At 39.0% G+C, this 22,649-nt stretch overlaps 1 protein-coding gene across 1 annotated transcript in view; it reads right to left on the bottom strand.

The window, feature by feature from the left end:
* Positions 1-12,782, bottom strand: part of EGF (epidermal growth factor) — a gene marked incomplete at its 5' end in the record, with an annotated part of 93,001 nt that extends 80,219 nt beyond the window's left edge. Inside the window, one exon of the mRNA XM_082653868.1 lies at positions 12,656-12,782. Coding sequence (XP_082509994.1) covers positions 12,656-12,782 — 127 coding nt within the window. The remainder of the gene's footprint in view (positions 1-12,655) is intronic.
* Positions 12,783-22,649: the final 9,867 nt, after the last annotated feature.

The raw sequence follows: 22,649 nt of genomic DNA, 5'->3' as shown, positions 1-22,649 counted from the left end.
TGGAATTGAAAGGACAAAAATTCTTAATTTAGAAGTTTTTAAAAACAGTTTGGAAAACTCTTTACAGGAATTTTTTTTAAGAATGCAGACATGAGAGTTTTTTTGTTTTGTTTTGTTTTCTTGTTTTTTCAGAGTAAAGCAGTAAATTGTACTGTGTACCAGAGGTCAGATAGGTGTCACAGAAGAAAAAAAGAAAGAAAAAGAAAAAGAGGGGTGGGCAGTAACAGGATGGGTGGAGCAGGTTAGAACTGTGGTCAGAGAAGGCCTCATGGGGGAAGTGACCTTAAGAAAAGACAGAAGAGCAGGGTGGGCCAAGTAGATATGTGGGGTAAGAGCCTTCCAACCAGAAAGAAGAGCCAGTGCAAAGGCCCTGAGGTAGATGAGAGAGTTTTTAATAAGTGACATACTGACATTGATTCAACAACCAAATCACATGACAATAGAAACATTCCCAACATCATCAGTTTTCAAACCACTCTCTTCATCATAAATTTCCTACAATCAGCAAGTCACTTTCTAACTCGTTGTTAGACTGTCACCTTTAACTGGAAGGGATAAAGTTCTGTTGTTTTAGTTACTTTTTGAGTAGCATACCACTGACACCAATTTATCATCACAGAAAAGGTAAAAAAATTTGAAAAACTTGTCCCTTTTTAAAAAGAAAAATATGTAACATTTGATCATTGTCATAAGTGCTTTGCTTCCAGATACTCTGCAGGAAGCATGTGGGACAAATATTTTCATGGTTACTCCCCATTCAACACAAAGTATTACAAAGAATCTAGTTTAGTCTTGTTTTTATAGAAATAATGACATCAGTGATGCCCCACTGCACTTTGTGCAATTCCAGTTTCAGTGATTGTGCTGCCCTGATTCCCTGTGAAACTGTGGAGACTATACTGTCATCTCACCCAAGAACGCTTTTTGTTGATGTTGCAGTAAATGCAGTGGCTCCATTGCCACTGAGTACATGCGTACTATTTTTTTTCACAATATATTTGTTAATATATAAAGAAGTCATTGACTACTGAGAAAATTTCTTCTCTGATGCATCTTTCTTTTATTGGCTTATAAAAAAGTATCTCAGTTCTTTGTGCATTTCATTGTTGAAACAGAGAGGCAAATACAAGAGCGGCTAAGATCACTGGCACTGGAGACAGAATACCCATGGTGACTCTTTATTGGCTCCACTATTAATTATAATAGCTGTGTGACTTTCAGCTCATTATTTAACCTCTCTGTGCATAGGTTCCTTCATCTTGGAAATGGAAATGGTAATAGAACTTCATAGGATTATTATGAAGACTAAATAAATTCATGCCAAGACCTTAGAATTTTCCCTTACATATAGTGAGTTCTCAATAAATGTTCACTCTTTGTCTCTAGAAAATACCATAAGCTGAGATATAGTAGAAACACCTTTACTCTCACTCAAACTGTATAATTTTTCTAATACTTACTTCTTTAAAATTTCAGTAATGCCTTCTGTGAAGTTTTCAGTAGTATTTGCTGACAGAAGAACACATTTAATCTGTCGCCATGTGGTTTTCCATGTATTACTTTAGGCATGTTTTACCACAGCAGGGAAGAGGAAGACAAGTATTTCACTAATAGTGTGAGGCTTTACCTTTTTTTTTCTTTTCCCTTGGGCAGTCCAGACTTGTGAGGGGAGTTTATTTTTACATTGATGATTATAACTCCTGTTTCCAGAGACCACATTAGCCCTAATGACTGAAAAACTTAGGCAACAGTCACAAAAGTTTTGTTATTGCATATTTCAACGTATAGAGGCTTTACCATTTTTGCTGTAATGTCAGAAACCTCAAGGGAGCCTTCTAACTTTTTATCAGTAAGCTTACGGTATGTAGTCTTGCATATCATAACTTTGAACACAACTGTGAAAATCATAAAGTATCACATTCTGTATCACATTCTGGATACTAATTCTTTTGTTTGTTTGTTTTTTTGCGGTACGCGGGCCTCTCACTGTTGGGGCCTCTCCCGTTGCGGAGCACAGGCTCCACAGCCATGGCTCGCGGGCCCAGCCGCTCCGCGGCATGTGGGATCTTCCCGGACCGGGGCACGAACCCGCGTCCCCTGCATCGGCAGGCGGATTCAACCACTGCGCCACCAGGGAAGCCCTGGATACTTACTCTTAAACATCTTACTTGTCCTGATGGCTTCATTAGCTATAACATTTTGAGGCAAATTTTTGCTTGTTTCGAGATTTATCACTAATCATAGTAGTAAGCATAAGTCCATTTCTCAGGCTTCCTTCTTGTTAATTTCTCCTTTTTGTCAGATCTGAATGTTCTTATCCCTTATGCAGCCAACAAAGAGCTCATTCTAAGAATAAGGGGTCAGCGCTGTTCTTTCCTCATTATCTTCTTGGGCTTTGCATTATTAGCATTGTCTGCCATCTTTACCTCCTCTGCAGGAGGGTTTTTAAGTCACTTGTTAGATTTTGTAAGAGTTAGCTTTGATAAAACCAACTAATATGGTCCATAAGGCATCAGGTAAACTGCAGCCCACCCACACCTCCCCCTCTAAGCTGAGAACCTCACTGTTCCTCAGGATACCCTGGGCATCTGGACCAGTGATGTCATCACTGTCAGTCCAAACACATAACTGATGTTCAATAAATATTTGTTGAATTGATTTGAATGAACTCATCGGTATAATTGGTGTATTTATAAAAGGAAATCTCAGTCCTACTTTCAAAGTGCTTTCAACATAGAGAGCTAGTAAGAGACTTTCCCCACACTAACTTAACATTATTAATACTTTTCAATCGAAAGAAGTAATAAAATCATTACATTGGTGGGTTTTCAACATCAATTGAGGGAGGTAACATGTGCTTGGTATATATTGTAAAATGAGTTGAGGGTCCTGAATTCCAGTTCTCTTAGGAACCTGGTGAGTTACTTCATCCCTCTGGATTTCAACCTCTCATCTGTAACATGAGGCAGTTGGGCTAGATGATTTTGAAGGTCCTTTCTAATCTAACATTTATCAATTCCTAACCCGCCTGTCTTATAGAATTCAATAGTTTCCTTGTTTGCCGCATTTTTGAAAGAATCCTAAGCTTGTGGTAAATTCATAAATAGATGTTATTCATCTTAACCCCTATTTTCTGTGAAATGTTTCCATCTCTCTGCTTCTCTAAACTTCAAGTACCAAATCAATAGTGTGTCATTATGAGCTCTAATAAAGGAAATAAAACAATAACCTAAAGCAAACAACCTGCCCCAAGTGACACCAAAAGCTCAACTCTCTGAAAGAAGTCTACAAAATTAATCAATTGATTAAATCTGTAAAAATTTTATTAAATGTACAAAATTTGGTGTTGGTCTCATTTATAACTAACACAATTACCTTCTCCTTTTCCTACCTTTACAATCATGTTCCTCATATTGCAAGGCTAAACAAATATTCGCCTATAGATACTGAATTCTGAATGTTTCTAGAGGAACAGACGGAAAGAAAAGAAAATGAAGTATTGGAACTCAGATGTTTCCTGAGTCTAATTCCATTGTTCTTATTATACCACCCTGACCAGTGCTGATTTCTGGGCCCTAGCTGTAGGCATTGCTGTATAAATACAGAGAAAAATACTTCATATAAGTTTCTTGGAATGTTGAAGGCAAATGGGACAAACCCTAAGAATAATTACTTAGAAAAATTAATTAATTGGGGATTCTGTACCATACTTTATCATCAAGGATAGTAACAAGTCACAGAGAATACCCTAGATGATTGTTAGGACCTGCCTCATGCCAAGAAAACAACTTCAGATTCTCTAAGAACTGCTGACAATCTTAAGAAACAGGTATTAGAAAAATTACACAAAGCAAAGGTGTTGCTAATATGTCTTAGCTATGGTATTTGGTAGAGCAATAGCTAATACTTACTGAGAACTCACCGTGTGTCAGGCAAGATCCTAAGCACCTCACATGAATTAATTTATTTAGTCTTCATGACAATCCTGTGAGGTAAGTATTAGCAGCTCATATCAGCCACATAATTGGACCTTGTCCATTTCAGCCTATCAGAACCTGCCATGCATAGTGCACTGACTAGGCGTGAGAGGACTCCTTCATGCAAAGCAAGGCAACGAGCAAGTGCGACACTGGAACTACCACCTGTCCAAAACAGCTCCAGTTTTTCCTGGGACAAGATCAGTCCACTCGTGTAAAGCACCAACCACAATTCACTCTGTCTAAAAATATATCCTCTGTTTGAAAAATGGCATTTTATTCTGTCTATTGGAAGGAATAAAACCCGGTCATTTTATATGCATCAACACAGTGTGCATTAAAGACGGATATCCATGCAGAAGGTGCTTCTGTTTAGCTTTCTGTTCCAGAAGATAACACATCAATGTTGAAAGACAGTCTCCAATCAACCTCTCATGAGCATTACTGGGTACTTTTCAAATGCATTAAGATTCACGATGGAAAGTTTTCTTCACATACCTTATTTTTTTCCTCTTACATGAAATTTTTGCCATGACTCATTAGAATAGCCAAGAAATATAAAACTTTCAGAAACTTTTTCAAATGTTTCCCAAAACATAATAAGACTTTTGATCCACTTAGAGCTTTTAAAATTCTCAACAACATTGCCTCAATCTAAAAGATATACATTTCCACACACCGGGTAAATTAACATTAATGATAGTAACCTTTGCAATTTCCTTGCAAACCAAGGAAAGATTAAATTCCTGTAGTAAACAGAACAATTGCATGCTTCAGGGGGAAGGAAAAAAAACACCAGAAGAGCCCTGGTAGCTTCTACCTCTAGGCATGTTTTGAAACCTCATAAGGGAAGGACCCAAAATGAGAGGATTCGTGTCAACAGCCATATATTATGACAGTGTTGAGTTTGATGGGGTCTTCCATCTTTGGCCTGTTTATACAAGGATAGTTTATGGAAGAAGAAAGATCCTTCTTCAAGCTTCTGAAATTTTAACCAGAAAAGCACTGAAGTGAACAAAATAAAATACTATTTCTCAACAGACACACCATGTGCTAAAGAACAAGACAGCTGCCATGAAGTTGTTAGGACTGTCTGTGTATCCTAGCAACAAACTACCCACAAAAAGAACCACCCCATGAATGAAATCCACTTACTACACACAAAGCTAGTCCGTAGCACCCTGATAGGTGTCTCGGAATGGAGGAAGAAGGTAGTGCCTTTCTCTGAAAGGCTTCGTCTATCCTATACTGGAGGGTACTTTGCAAATAAATCAGTGCCCACCATGAATCACTGTCATTCTCACACAAACTCCAGTGTACTAAGTATCCTGGGAAATACTTGGGAAATCCAAACACATTAGCATGGCCAGGCTTAGGAGAATATGAAAATCAAGGTCATAAGTGAAAAGAGATGCACACACCAATTCAAACTTCAGACTTAGAAAGGTCAAGAGGTGATGAGAGCAGAAGTTCCTGCTTTGCATTTGGCTAAAATGACTGCAGTTCTTATACATTAACTAATTTCCAGCATCAAAGGAAACTTTTGAATGATGACGTTAAGGAAAAGATCTCCTAAAGAAAGACATACGTGTATTTACATGTATTATTCCACAACCGCCCTCAGAGGTTAGTTACATCCGCCATATAAAATACAATGTGTTTTCAGATATGGCTAGATCTTTCAAGAAGTATAAAGGTCTCCTCTGTGTAATGTAATTTTTTCTTCTTCTACACCTGACAAAAACATTACACATCCTTTCAGGCCTGGATCTCAGTCATCTTCTTGTTGTGGGTCCCAGCAAATGGGACAGCTGGGGACATGACTGGAGTGATGGTATGCAAAGCTAATATTTGTATTAACATTATTGTTAATAAAGAATCCCTACAAAATAAATCTGCATTCCTGGTTCACCTAATATCCAGGTAATACTCCCTTCAGGGTGAGTAGTATTAGCATTCTAGATGAAAGTATTCACCTGTAGGCAAGAAGTAAATAGACACTGGGGACAATTATGTTTCAATGCTCAAGGTTTTCTTTGTTGCTGTTGTTGTTTTTGTTCCTGGTTCTTTCTTAAAGTTAATTCTAACATTAGAAACTATAACACAGTGAAACTAACATTTTGTTCCCCTAGCTCTAGGATTGCTCAAATTTGGAGTTACTACTAAAACTTAACTAAACTGCTTTGTGGAATTTGAGAATTTCTTGAAAAATACTGAGAAATTCCTTGAAAGAAAGTACATTGTTTAAAACTGACCTGGACATTCTGAAAAAGTTCTCCAGCTATTGCAGCTAGCTACTGAGTCTTTAATTTTTTTCCTCAGAACAGGTTTGCAAAACTATTTCATTAAAGTAATTGCTGAAATATCTTAGATCAGGCAATTTACACATATTGGAAAGTCACTAGTTTCTTTTCTGATTTTTCTCCACTATAATCAAAGTGACTAAAAGGTTAAGAATGTTGAACAGATTTTAGAAGACGAGTTTCCCAGGTAAGGAATTTTTGTTTCCTTTCATCTGAGGTCTAATGTTTGATTTTTTAAGCGTCTGGATTAAGAGACAATATATAAATTAATCTAAATAAATTAGTACAATAGAATCTACGGGTCAATGATAAAAATGAGAGGAGACATCGTAATTGCTTCGTAATCCAAACAATTTGATTCTCCTAACAGCAGACCACTGACTGGGGAATATTCTGCCTCTCTCATCTTCACCCACTGGTGGCTCTCATCCGTCCTCCTCCCATTCCGGCCACATCACTGTGGAGTCACGGCGCTTGTGGAAGACAGTCCCTCCTACCCGCCACTCATTCTACCATTTCACCTGAAACATGGGACTGGCCTTTTGCGCATTTTCCTCAGCACAAGTGAGATCAATCTTTAACTTTTAATCAGATCTTCTTTAATGACTAGTGATTAATAGAAAAGAAGAACAACCCACCTTACAATGGCTGGCCAAGACCAGACTTATGAAGGCCTCTTTTCAAGGCAGTGCCCCACCTCACTTCTGACCTGTGTCCACCGGGCCAGAGAAACGGCTCCCCTAACCCTGGAACTCCGCAGCCCCTTCCTAGCCTGAGAGTTCAGGAAAAGTCTCCGCTTCACGTGACATTGACACAACCTGGTCTTCTCTTCTGTCTCAAACATAACACTCCCCCATTGTGGAAAGACAAGCGAAAAGATTGGTTTCACCTGTGGCCAGAATTTCTCTTCTGAGAAACAACTGTTTTGTTTTTACTAAAACACTCCAGTGTACTATTTAGAAATTTTTTAAGGTTTTTAAATTATTATTTATAAAGAGAGGCCTAGGATATGATCAAGCAAACAGAATTGGAGGAGGAATAAATCTACAGTGGTTGCCTGAAACAGATGAAGGAGGCCGAGAAAAAGAGGACTAGGTGTAGATCAAGGTCACTGAGAAACAGGGGTGGCTAAATGTGGCGAGAAGCTGGCGCTCAAGAGAGGATGGTGGGTAAGGCTTTTCCACACAAAACAATTACTTAACTTTTAAGTACAAGAATGAAAAACATTTTGTTCTAGTTGTTTGATGTGCTGGATCAGGATGTGACCATGACTTTTTTTTTTTTTTTGCAGTACGCGGGCCTCTCACTGTCGCGGCCTTTCCCGTTGCGGCGCACAGGCTCCGGACGCGCAGGCTCAGCGGCCATGGCTCACGGGCCCAGCCGCTCCGCGGCATGTGGGATCTTCCCAGACCGGGGCACGAACCCGTGTCCCCTGCGTCGGCAGGCGGACTCTCACCCACTGCGCCATCAGGGAAGCCCTGACCATAACTTTTTTTTTGCCACAAGCCTTCAGTTAAAGTTTGTACCCTCACAGCCCAAGGCACTGGCTCTTTTGAGAAGTGAAACAGGGTGGTGTGGGTGTGAGGTAATGGAGTGTGGGAAAGGGACAGCGCGTGAGGGAAGCAAGGCACACAGTAGTCAATAATTCAGTGGAAGGACCAAATGGACACAGAGCCTTTCCTTCCACATCACCGTCCCCGCCCAGCAATCCTCCAGGATAGAGGAGGGAGACAATGAGTTTCTCCAGAACATGAGATGGAGACACAGACCATTTTTATTTAAAAATCCTAAGATACTATGACCCCAGCAGGCCATAGAGCTTTAGAATTTATGAAACTCCAACCCATTCTTAGGGATGTGTTCTGTTCTTCTGGCCCTTATGGCAGAATTTCAGCACAACCCTACTTCAGGAGGGATCCTGGGGCGCTAAGTTAACCAACCGGGGAGATCAATTTTTATTTCTACAATTACATATTCTGAAAAAAGTCATTCACTATAAATAATTCCCCTTTACTTTATAAAAAACTTAGCAACCTTTTTGCTTTTCTCTTCATACTTAAGTGAAAGGAGCTGAGCTAATAAGGAAGAAGGATGAAGCATTTATTCCATCATTTTACTAGTTCTCTGAAACAGTCTCTCCCAAGTAGGATGTGTAACCACTTCGAGATTGTAAGATGGTTCATTATTGTGTGGAAAGAAAATGTTAGAAATGTTATGTGTTGTATAATGTTCACAATATCAGTATATATATTATGTAAGTAACTGATAAATAAACATGTGTTTTGGGAACGTATGTCCACATTTTAACTTTTTTTTACAGATGGAATGGAGTTTGGAGACTACTGATGTTTTAAAAAAAAAAGGCCCAACCATTTATTCTATACAAGGAATTATTTCAAATGGATTTTTTATGAAGGCAAATTTGTAGATGATAAAGTAAGATTCTGAATTTACTTAAGACAAATTACTAGTCCATTTACTTTTGATGGGAAAAAATTATTTGCTCTACTCTGAAATAAGCAAATAAGTCTCACCTTCCAACTTCTAAATTGAATGTCAAATAAAATGGACAACCCCCAACTAGCCCAAAAATGTAAATTCATTTGAAGAACTAATTTATCATTCCTTTATATGCCCTCAACAACTTTACAAATCTTAGGGAAATTGGTTCCAAACATAAGGAAAAATACATAAGAAATTTAAATACTTTCAAGTGGCTTGTTTTTGCTGTTGTTAAAATCACTACTGGTAAGAAATCTAACAAGCAGACTTACTTTGCACTCAGTGGAATTTTTTATCAGTTGATGTCACAGAAAGGCAAATATTGGAGCTGCAGTTCCGCAAGGGCACTCACTCAAACCAGTATGATACAGTTTTGTGTTTTTAATAAACATTTCTTTTGAGCACAGAAATACAAGTTATGTATGTTGAAATTATTTTGACTACAAATTGTAATGTTATAAAACTGTCATTGGGTTTTTCAATGTGGCATTTTTCCATGTGTAAAAGAAATTCAATTATTATAGAAGAAACTAAGCCATATTTAGAAGATATTACCACTATTCCCACCAATAAAATAATGTTAACAACAATAAAAATACTAATAGCAGCTAAGACTTATTGAGTGCTTATTACATGCCAGGCTCTGTTTTGTGCACTTTACATGTATTAACTGAGTGGCCGTAAACCCAGGCTGCCCATTATGCCTGTTGAAATCACCAAGGGAGAGTAACAGAAAAAGATGCCCAGGTTCCACCTCCAGAAGGGACTCTGACTCACTCACACCGACCAGATGCTAACCCCATTGGTGGTTCTAATGTACAGCCAGCATTGAAAACAACTACTTCAACACAATCCTGACAACAATCCTTGGAGGAGAGGGTAGTTATCTTCACTTGATACTGAGGAAAATGACACACAGTTCACAAGCAGCAGAACTGGGATTCGAACCCAGGCAGGCACTTTCCAAAATTTAAGCTCTTTACCACTGAGCTCTACTACCCCTCAAAGACCACAAACCACTGAGTATTTAGGTGATGCTTTTATTCACATGGTATGCATAAAAGATCATTCCTGTAATTTCTCTGCAGTTAGACTATTTTGAAAAAGCTTTTGCATAACTCTGGCTGAAAAAACAAACAAGATTTTGATCATGGAGTTCCTCTGGTTTGCACTTGACTGGGAAGCTGACCAAGCCTTAACCGGTGCTGAAATCAGTGATTTCACTGTTTGCTGCTAAAAGTGACCTCCCCAGTTGGCTAACTAGTGCCCCAGGATCCAGCCTGCAGCCAGCTCTCTGAAGCTTGACCTGTACTTCTTCTTCACTCTATTTACCAAGAAAGTTCATATAAATAATGCAGGTACAGATATAAAACAGGAACAGTTCCTTTTCAACTGCTATTTCTCCTCCAGGGCAAATAGGCTTGAAAGTTCAGAAGCCACTGGCCAGCAGTTTTCCTTACTGCTCTCCTTAGGTACTGTAGTTCAAACAAAAGCTAACAGAATACACAGTTGATTAAAAAAAAAAAAAAAAAGCAGGAGGTGTAGGGGAGGGAAGAAATGAAGAAAACCCAGTTCTGTGTTGTTATCACTTATTTTCTCTGGCTCACAGTCACATGCAAGACGACATTGCATGAAGTACCTGAATCAGACCACAAAGCATTCTTCCTGCTGGGCCAGGCTGGCTACAGGTGGTCTGTCTCAGTGCCAGGGGCAAGGAGAACTTAATTAGAGGAAAAATAGATGATGGTACCATATCTATCTACAGAGGAGAAATACTGTCCTCTGAAACGCATGGGGCATAGGGTGTGACCCAGGCAGGTAGTAGCTAACAGGAGACCCGGAGTATAAAGTAGGGGCTTTAAACCTGTGACCTGCGAGGAACAAGGGAGCAAAGAGACAGAGTCACAAAGTGGCATCCAGACATTCCACCCTCCGTGGGGTCTGTGCCATGTCACTGCAGTGTTCAAGTAAGGCATTTTGTGATAGGATTTGATCAAAGAGATTTAGCCAAGATATGGAGCCCAGAGGACGTTTATTGAGCACAATCTGCCAGCCTCCGTGGCAGGTGCATTTCCCGTGTTATCTCATGGAATCCACACAACAATTCTGAAAGGGGGTATTATTATTTTTCAGCAATATTCCACTGTAGATCAAGTATTAAGTAGGTAGCATGGATTTGAAATGAGGTATGTTTGCTTCTAAAACCTCTGTTCCTTCCACTCTGTGACACAGTCCCCCTAACTCATTGTCTCTATCCTGGGCTTCAAGTTTATGTCTTCAACCAGCCTCAGTGAAGACACTTCTGAGCCACTGGTGGGGTGGGGGTGGGGGTGCAAGAAGCCTGAGGTGCAGACTCACTTGCTAGCAGGGATCGGGTTGTTCCCTGGGACTCTAAAGCCATGAGTAAAAGTTCATTTTCGTACTATTTTTGCTGTCTCAGGTTCTGCTTCTTGAGTGGCTCCCACTATCTCCCCTCATCCCATGCAGATGGCAGTGCCTGACTCTGGTCACTTGCCAACTACTTCCACCCCAAAGCGGTCCAGTCCACTCGACATGACTATGTGTAAAGCTATGTCTCCAACAGCTGTGTCACAGGCTCATGAGGTCATTTTTGTCTTTTGTCATTCCCTTTTCATTGCTATTCTTTAGGGCCTTGATTAGCAGACCAGGGAAACACACTCTATTCATTCAGCAAGAATTTATTGAGCATATACTACGAGCGCAGAAATGTTCTAGGTGCTGGGGACATGGAGATAACTAGAACGCAGTCCTTCCTTCCAGTACCCTAGGGCTCTGCTCACCTGTTCCAGTAAATGCTGCCTGGTGACAGGGCCCCGACTTCCTCACTGGTAACTTCCTTTACGGGATGGCCAGGACAGGAGCCCAACAACAGCTGTTTGCCTCAGAAGTGTTCCCTTTATTCCCACTATTTCGTGCTATATTCCAGAGGCTTCTCTTCTGGAAAATTTACTGTATTCCTTCAATCTACCTCTTTTTGGGAACTAGCCCTCTTCTCAGAAGGGCAAAATGCCAAGAAAGGAATATCAGGGCAGTTCATGGTCTGTAATGGATGGAAATGTCTAACTTGTTTGAGCAGCAGGTTGGGAACCCACCCAAGGATTAAATTAAATGAATCGAGGAGGGGGCAGGGGGAAGAGATATTTTTTCAGGCAAAGTCCTTACTCAGGATTGCTATTTTACATTCAGTAGAATTCCCACTCACTCTTGATTAAAAACCCATTTAATATGGGAGGGGTTGTGGCATATTAGCATTTCTTAGCAGTTCCCAAAATTACAATGCACCTGTTACTAAAAACTGGAGCTGCGTCAGAGCTTCAGAAACAGCAGTGAGGGAGGATGGGAAGAGGTTTAACTTGAAACTTAGCTTAACTTTCACAATGATAGAATCACTTTTGTGCCCAATTCCCTTCCCATTTTTCACTGGGTGTTAGCAGCCTCTCAGTTCTTAAACAAATTTATCCGAAGGAAGATATTTTTTTCTTCATGGATTAAGAAACAGTCTCAAAAAAAAAAAAATCCGTTTCCCCAGTTTCCCGTATAAAGCTAATCAACTAAGTATTTAATCACTCCTCATGTCAGAATCAAGACGGAGGTTTCTGTGAAATGTTCAGCTAGTTAAAAATGAGACCTATTCACTCACACACAGAAGAACAATTTGAGAGCCATGAATTTTTATAGTTAGTAGCAGATTAGCTCTAACAGCCAGCATTAGAAAACAAAAAGGAAGCAAATATACACGCCCACAGACAAACCAAAAAAAAAAAAAAATGCCCAAGTATACAAAACGGAATGAACAGGTATCTGAGGGCAGTTCCCGGGAAGACGCGAACTCCTTTTGATGGGGTTACTTACCCACACAAGTAGAATTCCCATTTCCCGAGGGAGAGCCTTCAGGACAGCTCCAGCGCTGCAGTGCTGAGAGGCTAACAAAACTAAATTTAAAAACTACCGGCAACAGAATGATAAGGAACAGCAGCATAATCTCGACGGGCTTGAACTCTCAATAGAAAATAAGCTGACTCTGCTTGAGCATAGCCCGAGCAAAGTGGGTATGTCTGACCCCCAGCGTGGCCACCCGGGTTGGCCTGCAGCCCTGGGGCATCTTTTCCTCTGCTGCCCTGTTGCCCTCGACAGCGTCGAAATGCAGCCTGAAGGGGACACTCCAAGGAAAGATTTCTTTATCGAAGTTTTTGGGAAGCCGGTAAGAAATACCTGACACCCTTATGACAAATTTCGCGGAGTTTAACAGCCATGCACTGGAGGCCTGCCGCGGACTTCACTGTGACAGGCAAAGCGGCAGGGCCAAGGCTAGAGAGAGGAAAAAAAAAAGGAAAGAATTGGTGGAAAGTTCCAACCACGACCCTTCACGAGGCTGAAAGAAGAAATATGGACATACGATTCCTCCCCAAACACGGTTTCTCTTTTTGAAAAGTAGAGTGACTCCCCTTTCCTTTTTAAAGCTTTTCGGCTCCACCCCTCTCCTTTAGCAACACTTGAGTGAGCCTCTGTTTGCAAATGCGAATGTGGGCAATTCCAGCTACAGGAAAGCATGGACGGTTGCCAAGGAGGAGATAGCTGACTATTCACCGTAAACATTCCAGGCAGAACCAGGGGGAGAGCAAGGAAGGGGCCGGGGAGTTGCTCGTGATGTCTTGGAGGTACCTGCTGAATATTGGCTACGTTTGAATATCTGGAAGGATGGAGACCAAGTTAAACCACGTTGTATAAATCAGTGGTGAACAGCACGGCTGGTAATGCAGACTTTAGAGCCATTGATCACTCACCTGAGCGGTATTAAAGAAAAATGACCTTCAGCTCATTATCTGAACGAATGTCAACACCCGTGCACATTCCTGGAGCTTAATCTTTCTCCCTCCTGTATATTTTATAGCGGAATTTGAAAGATTATTCTTTCCAAATCAAAGGGAAATCCCTGACGCCAGCTGAAGAGCTACAGTATGCACAGACACCTTTTCTTTCAGCAGGACCATAATAAAACATCGTGAGGGGCCAGGAGTGCAGGGAAAGGAGGGGATTGTTATCATAGAGCAGTGTTGGAAAAACTAAGCTAATAGCACAAAATCTGGGAAGCATTGGAAATCCAGCATAGCTGAATGCTGTTCCTTCTCAGATAGTTTAAGCTATCTTTTCACATCTCAGTGATAGAAAATAAAAGCTGCAAGTGTGGAATAGCTGTCTCCTCGACCACTTTCTACTTGGAACAGCGGCAGTTATTTCTTCAGGAGTGCACCCAGGACCCAGAAATATCCAGCTCGGGCAAACCATTTACACCAGATTTGATGAACAATGGAAATTTCTGCCGATTTATTTCATCCTGGAAAACAAGTTTTCATTTAAGTTGCCCAGAGGTAGTGTTCCCAGTGCTAGTCAAAATGTAGATAAAGCGATAGTCACAAAAATAACAGTCACGCTGGTGAACACCCCTTATGGAGAACGGGAACGACTCCAAGCCTTTTACTCATGCTTAATTATGTTCTCGTCATTTTCAAATACTGGGTCACTTTTCTGAAACAGCTAAAGTCAGGATTCCTCTGATTTCTGCCGGCCTCTGCCAGGCAGCTCTGACCCCTTACAGGAGAAACAGACCCTAGGGGGCAGCAGAAGTCACAGGGGGTGGGGGTGGGGTTACATGGAATATTCCATTGCTTTCTGGACTCAGACTCAAGACTCAGAATGAATGTCCTACAAATACCCTGCACGGAGTTACTAACCTTGTTAATGAGCTTCCCCTCCAGCAAATGCATTGCCGGTGTCACAGGTGACAGCAGTAGAAGGAGCTTGCTTAGAGGACAGTCTATGTTAGTGGAGAAGAGAGAGGAGAATAACATGAACACAAATATGAAATAACCCACAAATATATTCTATTTGGATTTTGAACCTCTCATATTATTTTTGTTGTAAAAAATCTTGCTTTCCGAATTACGGGTCACTTGGGCTAATGTGGTCATTAATGTTGAGCATAAGCCCCTTAGGAAATGGTGGAGTCAACACGGGTATGGTAGATGCTGAGACTAGTGACTCATGTTAAAGGTCAATCCCAGCTCATCCAGAGACAACCTAGGGTTGCCCAGATGGCAAATACATAGGACAGGGGCTACCACCTAGAAAGGACATCCAGAGATATTTAATAAGTCCATATTCTTATTTCTAAATAAAACTGGACCTCTCCTGGACAAATGAACATCCTCCTTATTTTAAAGTTGCCTAGAAATCTATTGTAGCTTTATGGATTTGAGCTGCCTAATACCTTTTAGTTTCTGGGATTGAGTCAAATTAACTAATTCATTGATTAATTACAGAGCTCTATGTGATAGGACGCTGTAGGGAATACAAGAAATAGAGGTCATGGTCCCTAAATTCAAGACCTTGTTGAGGTTGATGAACCACCACAACAAAGAGTCTATGAGTATGAACTAATGAATGACCAGTCACCAAATATTCTGAGGGTGTCAGGAAGAAGGGGAACTGCACAAACTATGTGGACCAGAGCATGCAGCAAAGCTTTCTGGATTAATTAGGAAGCCTCAGACGGGCATGGAGAAGGAGGAATGCCATGCTGACAACAGGATTTGTGACAGGATAAAGAAAAAATTGCTTATTTATTAGATCTGTAGATCCTGAGGTGATGCAGTTGGATGGGAGGACCTGCTGGTAGGTCCATGAGAGAGTTAGATGTTAATGGCAAAGGGACAGCTCTGAATGCTTTTAAACATGAGTGGACATCAATAGGAGAAGGGAGGCTATTGGAAGATATGTTTATGTGTGCTGGTCATCATTCTACCTCTTCAGATAAAATTTCCCTATTGAAGCACAAAGCACTTAATTCTCCTGGCTGTACACACAGCTGTTATTAATCATCACCACCAGCACCCCATCAACAGATTGCTTCCAATATGTCAGGCATAGAGGAAATACAGATGCTTTATTCACATTTCTTCCATTCCTCAACACCATTTTTCAAGGTGGGTATTATTGCCCCATTTCACCAGTGAGGACGTTGAAGATCAGAAAGGCTGAGAATTTTTTCCAATATTACACACATTTATGGAGAATATGAATTCTGAAGTCATGATTCTCTCCTCATTAGATGGTGTTTTAGATCAGAATAAACAGGCTGGGATATCATCAAAAGAAAGATGTATATGATCACAGGAACCAGAGGTGACAAGGCAGTGCGTTTTGGTAGGAGTGACTATTAAATATCCATCCACAGAAAGAGCACACAGATTATTTCACAGTCCACTTCTATCAGTAAGTGTCAATTGTATCGGGACAGCTCCTACAAGATTTGAAAACATTTTCTTGTTCTTCAAAAAGAAAGTTGTTGACATCTGTCTGGCATTCTTAGCGATTCATCCATGGCAGAAATGGAAATAGTATTAAGGAAAAGAAATTAGGATCCCAGGCACAGGAGTTAGCTATGAAGGGCAAATTACAATTTATCAAGATATGCATACCAGATATAAAAATTGTGTTGAAGAAGAAGAAGGGCAACTGTGCTCCTTGGTTTTTACCAAAATGAGTTGAAAACTTATATCCACAAAAAACCCTACACACAAATATTTACTGCAGCCTTATTCATAATTTCCAAATTTTGGAAGATGTCCTTCAATAGGTGAATGGATAAACAAAATGTGGTACATCCATACAATGGAATATCACTCAGGAATAAAACAAAATGAACCATCAAGCCGCTAAAGACATGAGGGAATCATAAACGCATATCACTAAGTGAAAGAAGTCAATTTGAAAGGCTACATGCTGTAGGAATTCAACTATATGACATTCCGGAAAAGGCAAAACTATGGAGACAATAAAAATATCAGTGATTGCCAGGGTTTGGGATGGAGGAGAGATGAATAAGGGGAGCACAAAGGATTTTTAGGGCAGTGAAACTATTCTGTATGATCTGATAATGGTGGATACAGGCCATTATACATTTATCACAACCCACAGAATGTACAACAGGAGTGAACCCTAATGTAAACTATGGACTTTAGTTGATAATAATGCATCAATATTGGCTCATCAATTATAGCAAATGGACCACATTAATGCAAGGTATTAATAGTAAGGGAAACTGGAGGGAGGGGGAGGGAAGGCAAGATATGGGAATTCTCTGTACTCTGCACAATTTTTTTTGTAAACCTAAACCTGCTTTTAAGAAAAATAGTTTATTATTTTTTAAAAAAAAAAAAGTAATACTATGCTTGATGCACAGATTAAGTAATACCATGCTTCTAATGAAAGAAATCAGATTTTTAAAAGTACTTAGTATAAAAGAAGGAAAAGAGAAGTCCTACCCATGCTCCATCTTTCAGCTAAGTCCACCCAATCACCTAGAAAGGTTCCTCTGACCAAGAGGAAGAAACAAGTCTTCAGGAACTGGGTATTTATTTTTAAAAGAGCATAATAATCCATAATATATAATTCCTAATTCTGTGAAGCAGCAACAAAATTTAAATTAAAAAAAAAAAAAAAAAGCTCGTTGTAGACTGCAATCCCAGCATGCCTATTGGTTTGCAACCTCAGGAGTTCCCTGGGTGAAAATCGAAACAGGCCTCTGAACACAGAGGGCAGAAGAGAACAAAGAAAGAGGCAGACCACTCCCGATTGGTACGTGGCAGGTTTAATAAGTAAGGGAACTCATTTACAAGACTTGACTTCGGCACCCACAAAATGAGTAAATCTTCACGCTAACCCCCTAAAATCTTAAAATTTTCTGTAGAGGCCTTAACTGAGTTCAGTCATGTATTCCATCCAGATGATCTCAACAACACATTGTTCTCTCAAGGCCGAGTCCTTGAAACGGCTCCGGCTATGAGAACGGTGGGCAGAACATACATTCCAAGGGCAGGGGAGGGGAGGGGGTGAAGAGCCTCAGGTCAACTGGTGGTCACGTCCTCTTGATGACCTCCTCCTACAATCCCTCCTTCATTGTTCCGTCAGGTATTTTAACTTCTAAAAATATCAAAAGTTAATGGAAAGAACTCTGAGTTTTCTATCATCTGTTGTCCCTTGGTATCTGCAAGGGACTGGTTCCAGGACCCCCTCAGATACCAAAATCCAAGGATATTCCAGCCCCTTATATAAAATGGCTTCATATTTGCATATGACGTACACACATCCTCTCCTATACTTTAAATCATATCTAGATTACTTATAATACCTAATGCAATGTAACTGCTATGTAAATAGCTGCCATCATGTGGCAAGTTCAAGTTTGGCTTTTTGGAACTTTCTGGAATTTTTTTCCAAAAATTTTCCATGAACGGTTGGTTGAATATGCAGATGTGGAAGCCAGAGATATGGAGGGTCGACTGTACAATCTTTCCCCTGACCTTCAATTCTGCTGAATCTATAGAAAGCATAGTTCCATTAAGTATAGAACATTTGAAGGCTTGACAAGAGTACTACAGATGCTATAAGTTATATATAATTTCATATAATTAAAACTACTTGCTGGAAACTAATGAAAATGCAAACCATATTTTCAGCTCTTCCTTTGCTTTTATTATATTTATTAAACTGTGAAGTAGTATCTTCTCTCCATTCCTCTACCTTCAGACAGAAATGGTGTGAAAATAATCATGGTTTACAACTTAAAATTGGAAAGATGTATAAAATAGATGGTGGAGAGAAAATATTTGAGTAAATGATATATTTTTAAAGTTTCAAATACCAGACAAACAAAATAAATTAAGTTGCTTTCATTTGGTTTCCCAGCCTGACTTCCAGTTGAGATGCATTCACGTTTTATTTTATTAAAGTAAAATTTATACAAAGTGAACAGATTTTAAGTATAAAATCTGATGAATTTTGGTAAATGTGTATATACATTAAGCCAACACCTCAACCAAGACAAAATGTTTCCATTATTGCTGAAATTTCCCTGTGCTCCCTCCAGTCAACCCCACCCACATCCACAGGCAACCATTGTTCTGAATTCTATCGTCATAGGTTAGTTTTGTCTGTTCTTGAACTTTATAGAAATGCAGTCATACAGTAGGTTTGCTTTTGTGTCTGACTTCTTTTGTTCACCATAATGCTTTTGCTATTATCCATGTTGTTGTGTGTATCAGTACTTCATTCTTTATTATCTCTGGGAAGTATTCTTTTGTATGAATAGATCAAAATTTGTTTATCCATTCTCCTGTTGATGGACATTTGGATTGTTTCCAGGTTTGGCTCAATGAATGTTTTCATTTCTTTTCAGTTAATACCTAATTACTGGTTCATAGGGTAGGTATATGTTTAACTTCATAAGAAGCGGCCAAATATTTTTCCAAAGCGGCTGCTCCAGTTTATATTCTCACAAGCAATGCGTGTGAGTTCCAGTTGTTCCACATCCTCACCTACATTTGGTATTGGCAGTCTTTTTAATTTTAAACATTTTAGTAGGTGTAACATAATATCACATTGCAATTTTAATTTGCCTTTCCCTGATGAATATTGGTGTTGACCATCTTTTCAGATGTTAATTGATCATTCATGTATCTTCTTTTGTGAGATGTCTATTCACATCTTTTGCCCATTTCTTTATTGCGTTTTAAATATTTTTATTGATTTGTAGAAGTTCTTTGCATATATTCTGGATTCAAATCTGATCTATGTATTACAAATATGTAAATATGTACATCAGATCTATGCATTACAAATATTTTCTCCCAGTCCATGCCTTATCTATTCATTTTCTTAACAATATCTTTTGATGAGCAAAAAATTTTAGCTTTGATGAAGTCCGATTTATCATTTTTTTCCTTTACAGTTATATTGTTGTCTATGTTATCTCTAATAAATTATTGCCCACTCCAAGCTTTCAATATATTCTCTTATTTTTTTCTAGGCACTTTTAGAGTTTAAGCTTTTATGTCGGGGTTTGTGATTCATCTTTATTAATATTTGTATATTATACGAGGTTGGAGTTGAAGTTTATTTTTCTCCACATATATATTCACTGAATACATAGTTAAATTGGGGAAGAACTGACATTTTTACAATATTAAGCCTCCGAATCTCAAATATTCTATATTTCTCCATTTATTTAGGTCTTCTTTAATTTCTCTCATCAATGTTTTTGACTTCACAGTGTAGAGCTTTACCCATCTTTTGTTAAATTTATTTGTATTTTACATTTTTTGAATGCTCTTACAAATGAATAGTCCTCTGATTTTATTTTCTAGCTGTTCATCGCTCTTTTATAGAGATAAAATTGAGTTTTATATATGGACTTTGTATCCTGCAACCTTGCTAAACATTTCCCAAATGAGTATTTTTTTCATTGAGCCTAAAGCCTAATGTTTTGCTTACAATACCAGATGTAAACTTAAAAATATGATACAAAATCATGTTTTTTTTTTCTCAAACATCAGCTATCTTTACTTGCCATCAGTCAGGAGCCATCATCAGGAATAAGATGAAGAAGAAAAGCTTCCATTTAGTCCTTATGAAAAGTAGACATTAACTCCATTTTATGGAAGGTAACTATGAGGTTAGAGAAGTTAAGGATCTTGTCTGATGTGTCAGAGCTATTAAGTGATGGAGATGGACACAAACACCATGTCTGTCTGACTCTAGAGTATGTGCCTAAACCACTACTCTCTAGGGCCTCTTTTTTTTCACTAATAATGTGAAGATGTGTGCCCATCCCCCATTGCCAGCTCCTGATACCAGGGCATCAACAGGAAAATATGGGTTACCACAGCCACCTTCTGTTCTCTTTTTGTCAGCTTCCTTGGTGTCTCCTCATGTTTAAAATTCTACCCAATAAGGTCACTCTGGCTGCTGGTGAATGCCATAATTTGTGTTGTTTGGAAAATGAAGTAGCCTTTTTCAGTGATCCATAAAGTTGTTCCTGGAGATAATAAGAAAAAGAGGCAGCCATTAAATTAAATAAATAGATGTCCGGATTTGCACGGAAGTTTGAAGCAGTGCTCCAGACAGGGAAGTGAAATGTGATTATAAGAAAACAACCCCAAGAATGAATGCAAGTGAGTATCTTGTTTGTGGAATAACCAATAAGGTGGTGTTATTCCAATTTCTACACAAAGACTTTAAGTACATTGGAGAAAGAAGAGAGGAAGGAATTTAGCCAATTAAATTAGCTGGGGCAATTAAAACACTGAATCTTGGATCCTGTGACAGCTCACCTGAATTAAATCTATGTCAAGGAAAGGATCCATTCTCTCATAGGTCACCTGTGGTTCCAGTTTCCCTGGGTGCATTCATGTGTTCATTTTAACCCTTTCATGAAATGTATCTGCTAAACCAAGAATAACAAAATTATGCAACTCTGACATTGTGCAGATGAAACCTCTTATGTGCAGTATTTTAAAACTATACATCAGAATCTGACTGTCTTTTTTATTCAAAGGAAATTTATGTTGTTTCCACAGAGTTTGAGAACCAGCTATAATCTTCATTCTTCATTCCCTCAAATGAAGGCGATTACCATGTGTATATACAAGTAAACGTTACAGCCTCAGTTCTCCCATGTGTGCTAAGGCAAAAAGAAGAATCGAGATCATCACACCTGGGTCTTAGGCCACAGCTTGTCCAAAATGTAACTTCCAGCAGGGGATCTACTCTACAGTTATGACCAAAATGAACAGAACTGAAGTTTTTAATAACCTAGCCCATTCACAGTATGACAGACTTTGGCATGATTCCTAGATTATACTCTTGGTGATGTTGAGAAATGATATGCTTAGTTTCCCCCCAGTTGGTAAATGGTCAGTTTAATATTACACATATGTTGATCTGGTATTAAAATAAGTCTGACCTTTAGGAGCCGCCTTGCATTTGGTGCAACCTTGCTGGCAAGCCACTTGGCAACACGTTTCAGAGCTGTAAAAATATTCATAGGCGTTGACCATGTAATCTCACTCCTGGCAATTTCTCCCTGAAGGAATAATCTCTCCACTAAAAAAAAAAAGAAGTTATAATCATACAAATAGGTATTGTTAGTCATGATAGCAAAAATTAGAAACAGTTTTCATTTACAACAGAAATAGTTAAGAAATTATTACGAGAATGTGATATAGTCATTAAAAGGGAAGTGTTTACCACAAAATTAATAGAAAAAAGACAAACTCTGATCTATCGTACAATTACAGTATTTATTATTTTGTATAACAGGTAAGAAACACAGAAAAATTGAAAATAGTTTATTTGAATAGGCAGTGACATTATGCGGGTAGAACCCCCCATAATCTTAAAGTTAAGATTGTTGTTTAAAGCTGTAATTTTAAAGGCGACTTAGGTAAAACATCCACTGACTTCAGATGAAGAGCATTATGTTCAGTTCTTTTATAACCTAAAAATCCTGCCCTCAGGTCTGCAGCCTCTGACAGTGCTCTCCTTCTGACCGCCTTGTTTATTAAAAGGAAAACCACACTTAGAATGCAATTCCCTTAGAATGTTTCCCTCCCTCCAGCGGGGCCACACTTAAACTACTCCAAATTCCATCTGGAATTCAACACTTCTTAGGTAAGGATCATATATCTAGTCTTGGTAGTTCATGTCAAGAATGTTTGGGAGTCCAAAACATACGCTCTGTTTAAAAATTGAGATTAAATTAAGATATAGTAATTCTCCAAAGGATGCTTAGTGTAAAATTTCAAATCTCCATATTGCCCATTGTTAGAAAATTAATTTCAATCTATCATATTATATATTTCCAGCTTTGGAAGAGAAACACAAAGCCTCAATGCTACAGTTTTTCTCTGACAATTTTTAATAAACTAGATGTTTACTTGACAAAATTATTGAAACAGGCATATGTGGGTAGAAACGTGAGCCTAATCAGTATTGTTTTATATGATGT

The sequence above is a fragment of the Grampus griseus genome, assembly GCF_964374135.1.
Source record: "Grampus griseus genome assembly, chromosome: 4".
In the NCBI taxonomy this organism is placed as follows: Eukaryota; Metazoa; Chordata; class Mammalia; order Artiodactyla; family Delphinidae; genus Grampus; species Grampus griseus.
The sequence above is the reverse complement of the archived record's forward strand: the minus strand, read 5'-3'. Positions and strand labels throughout refer to the sequence as shown.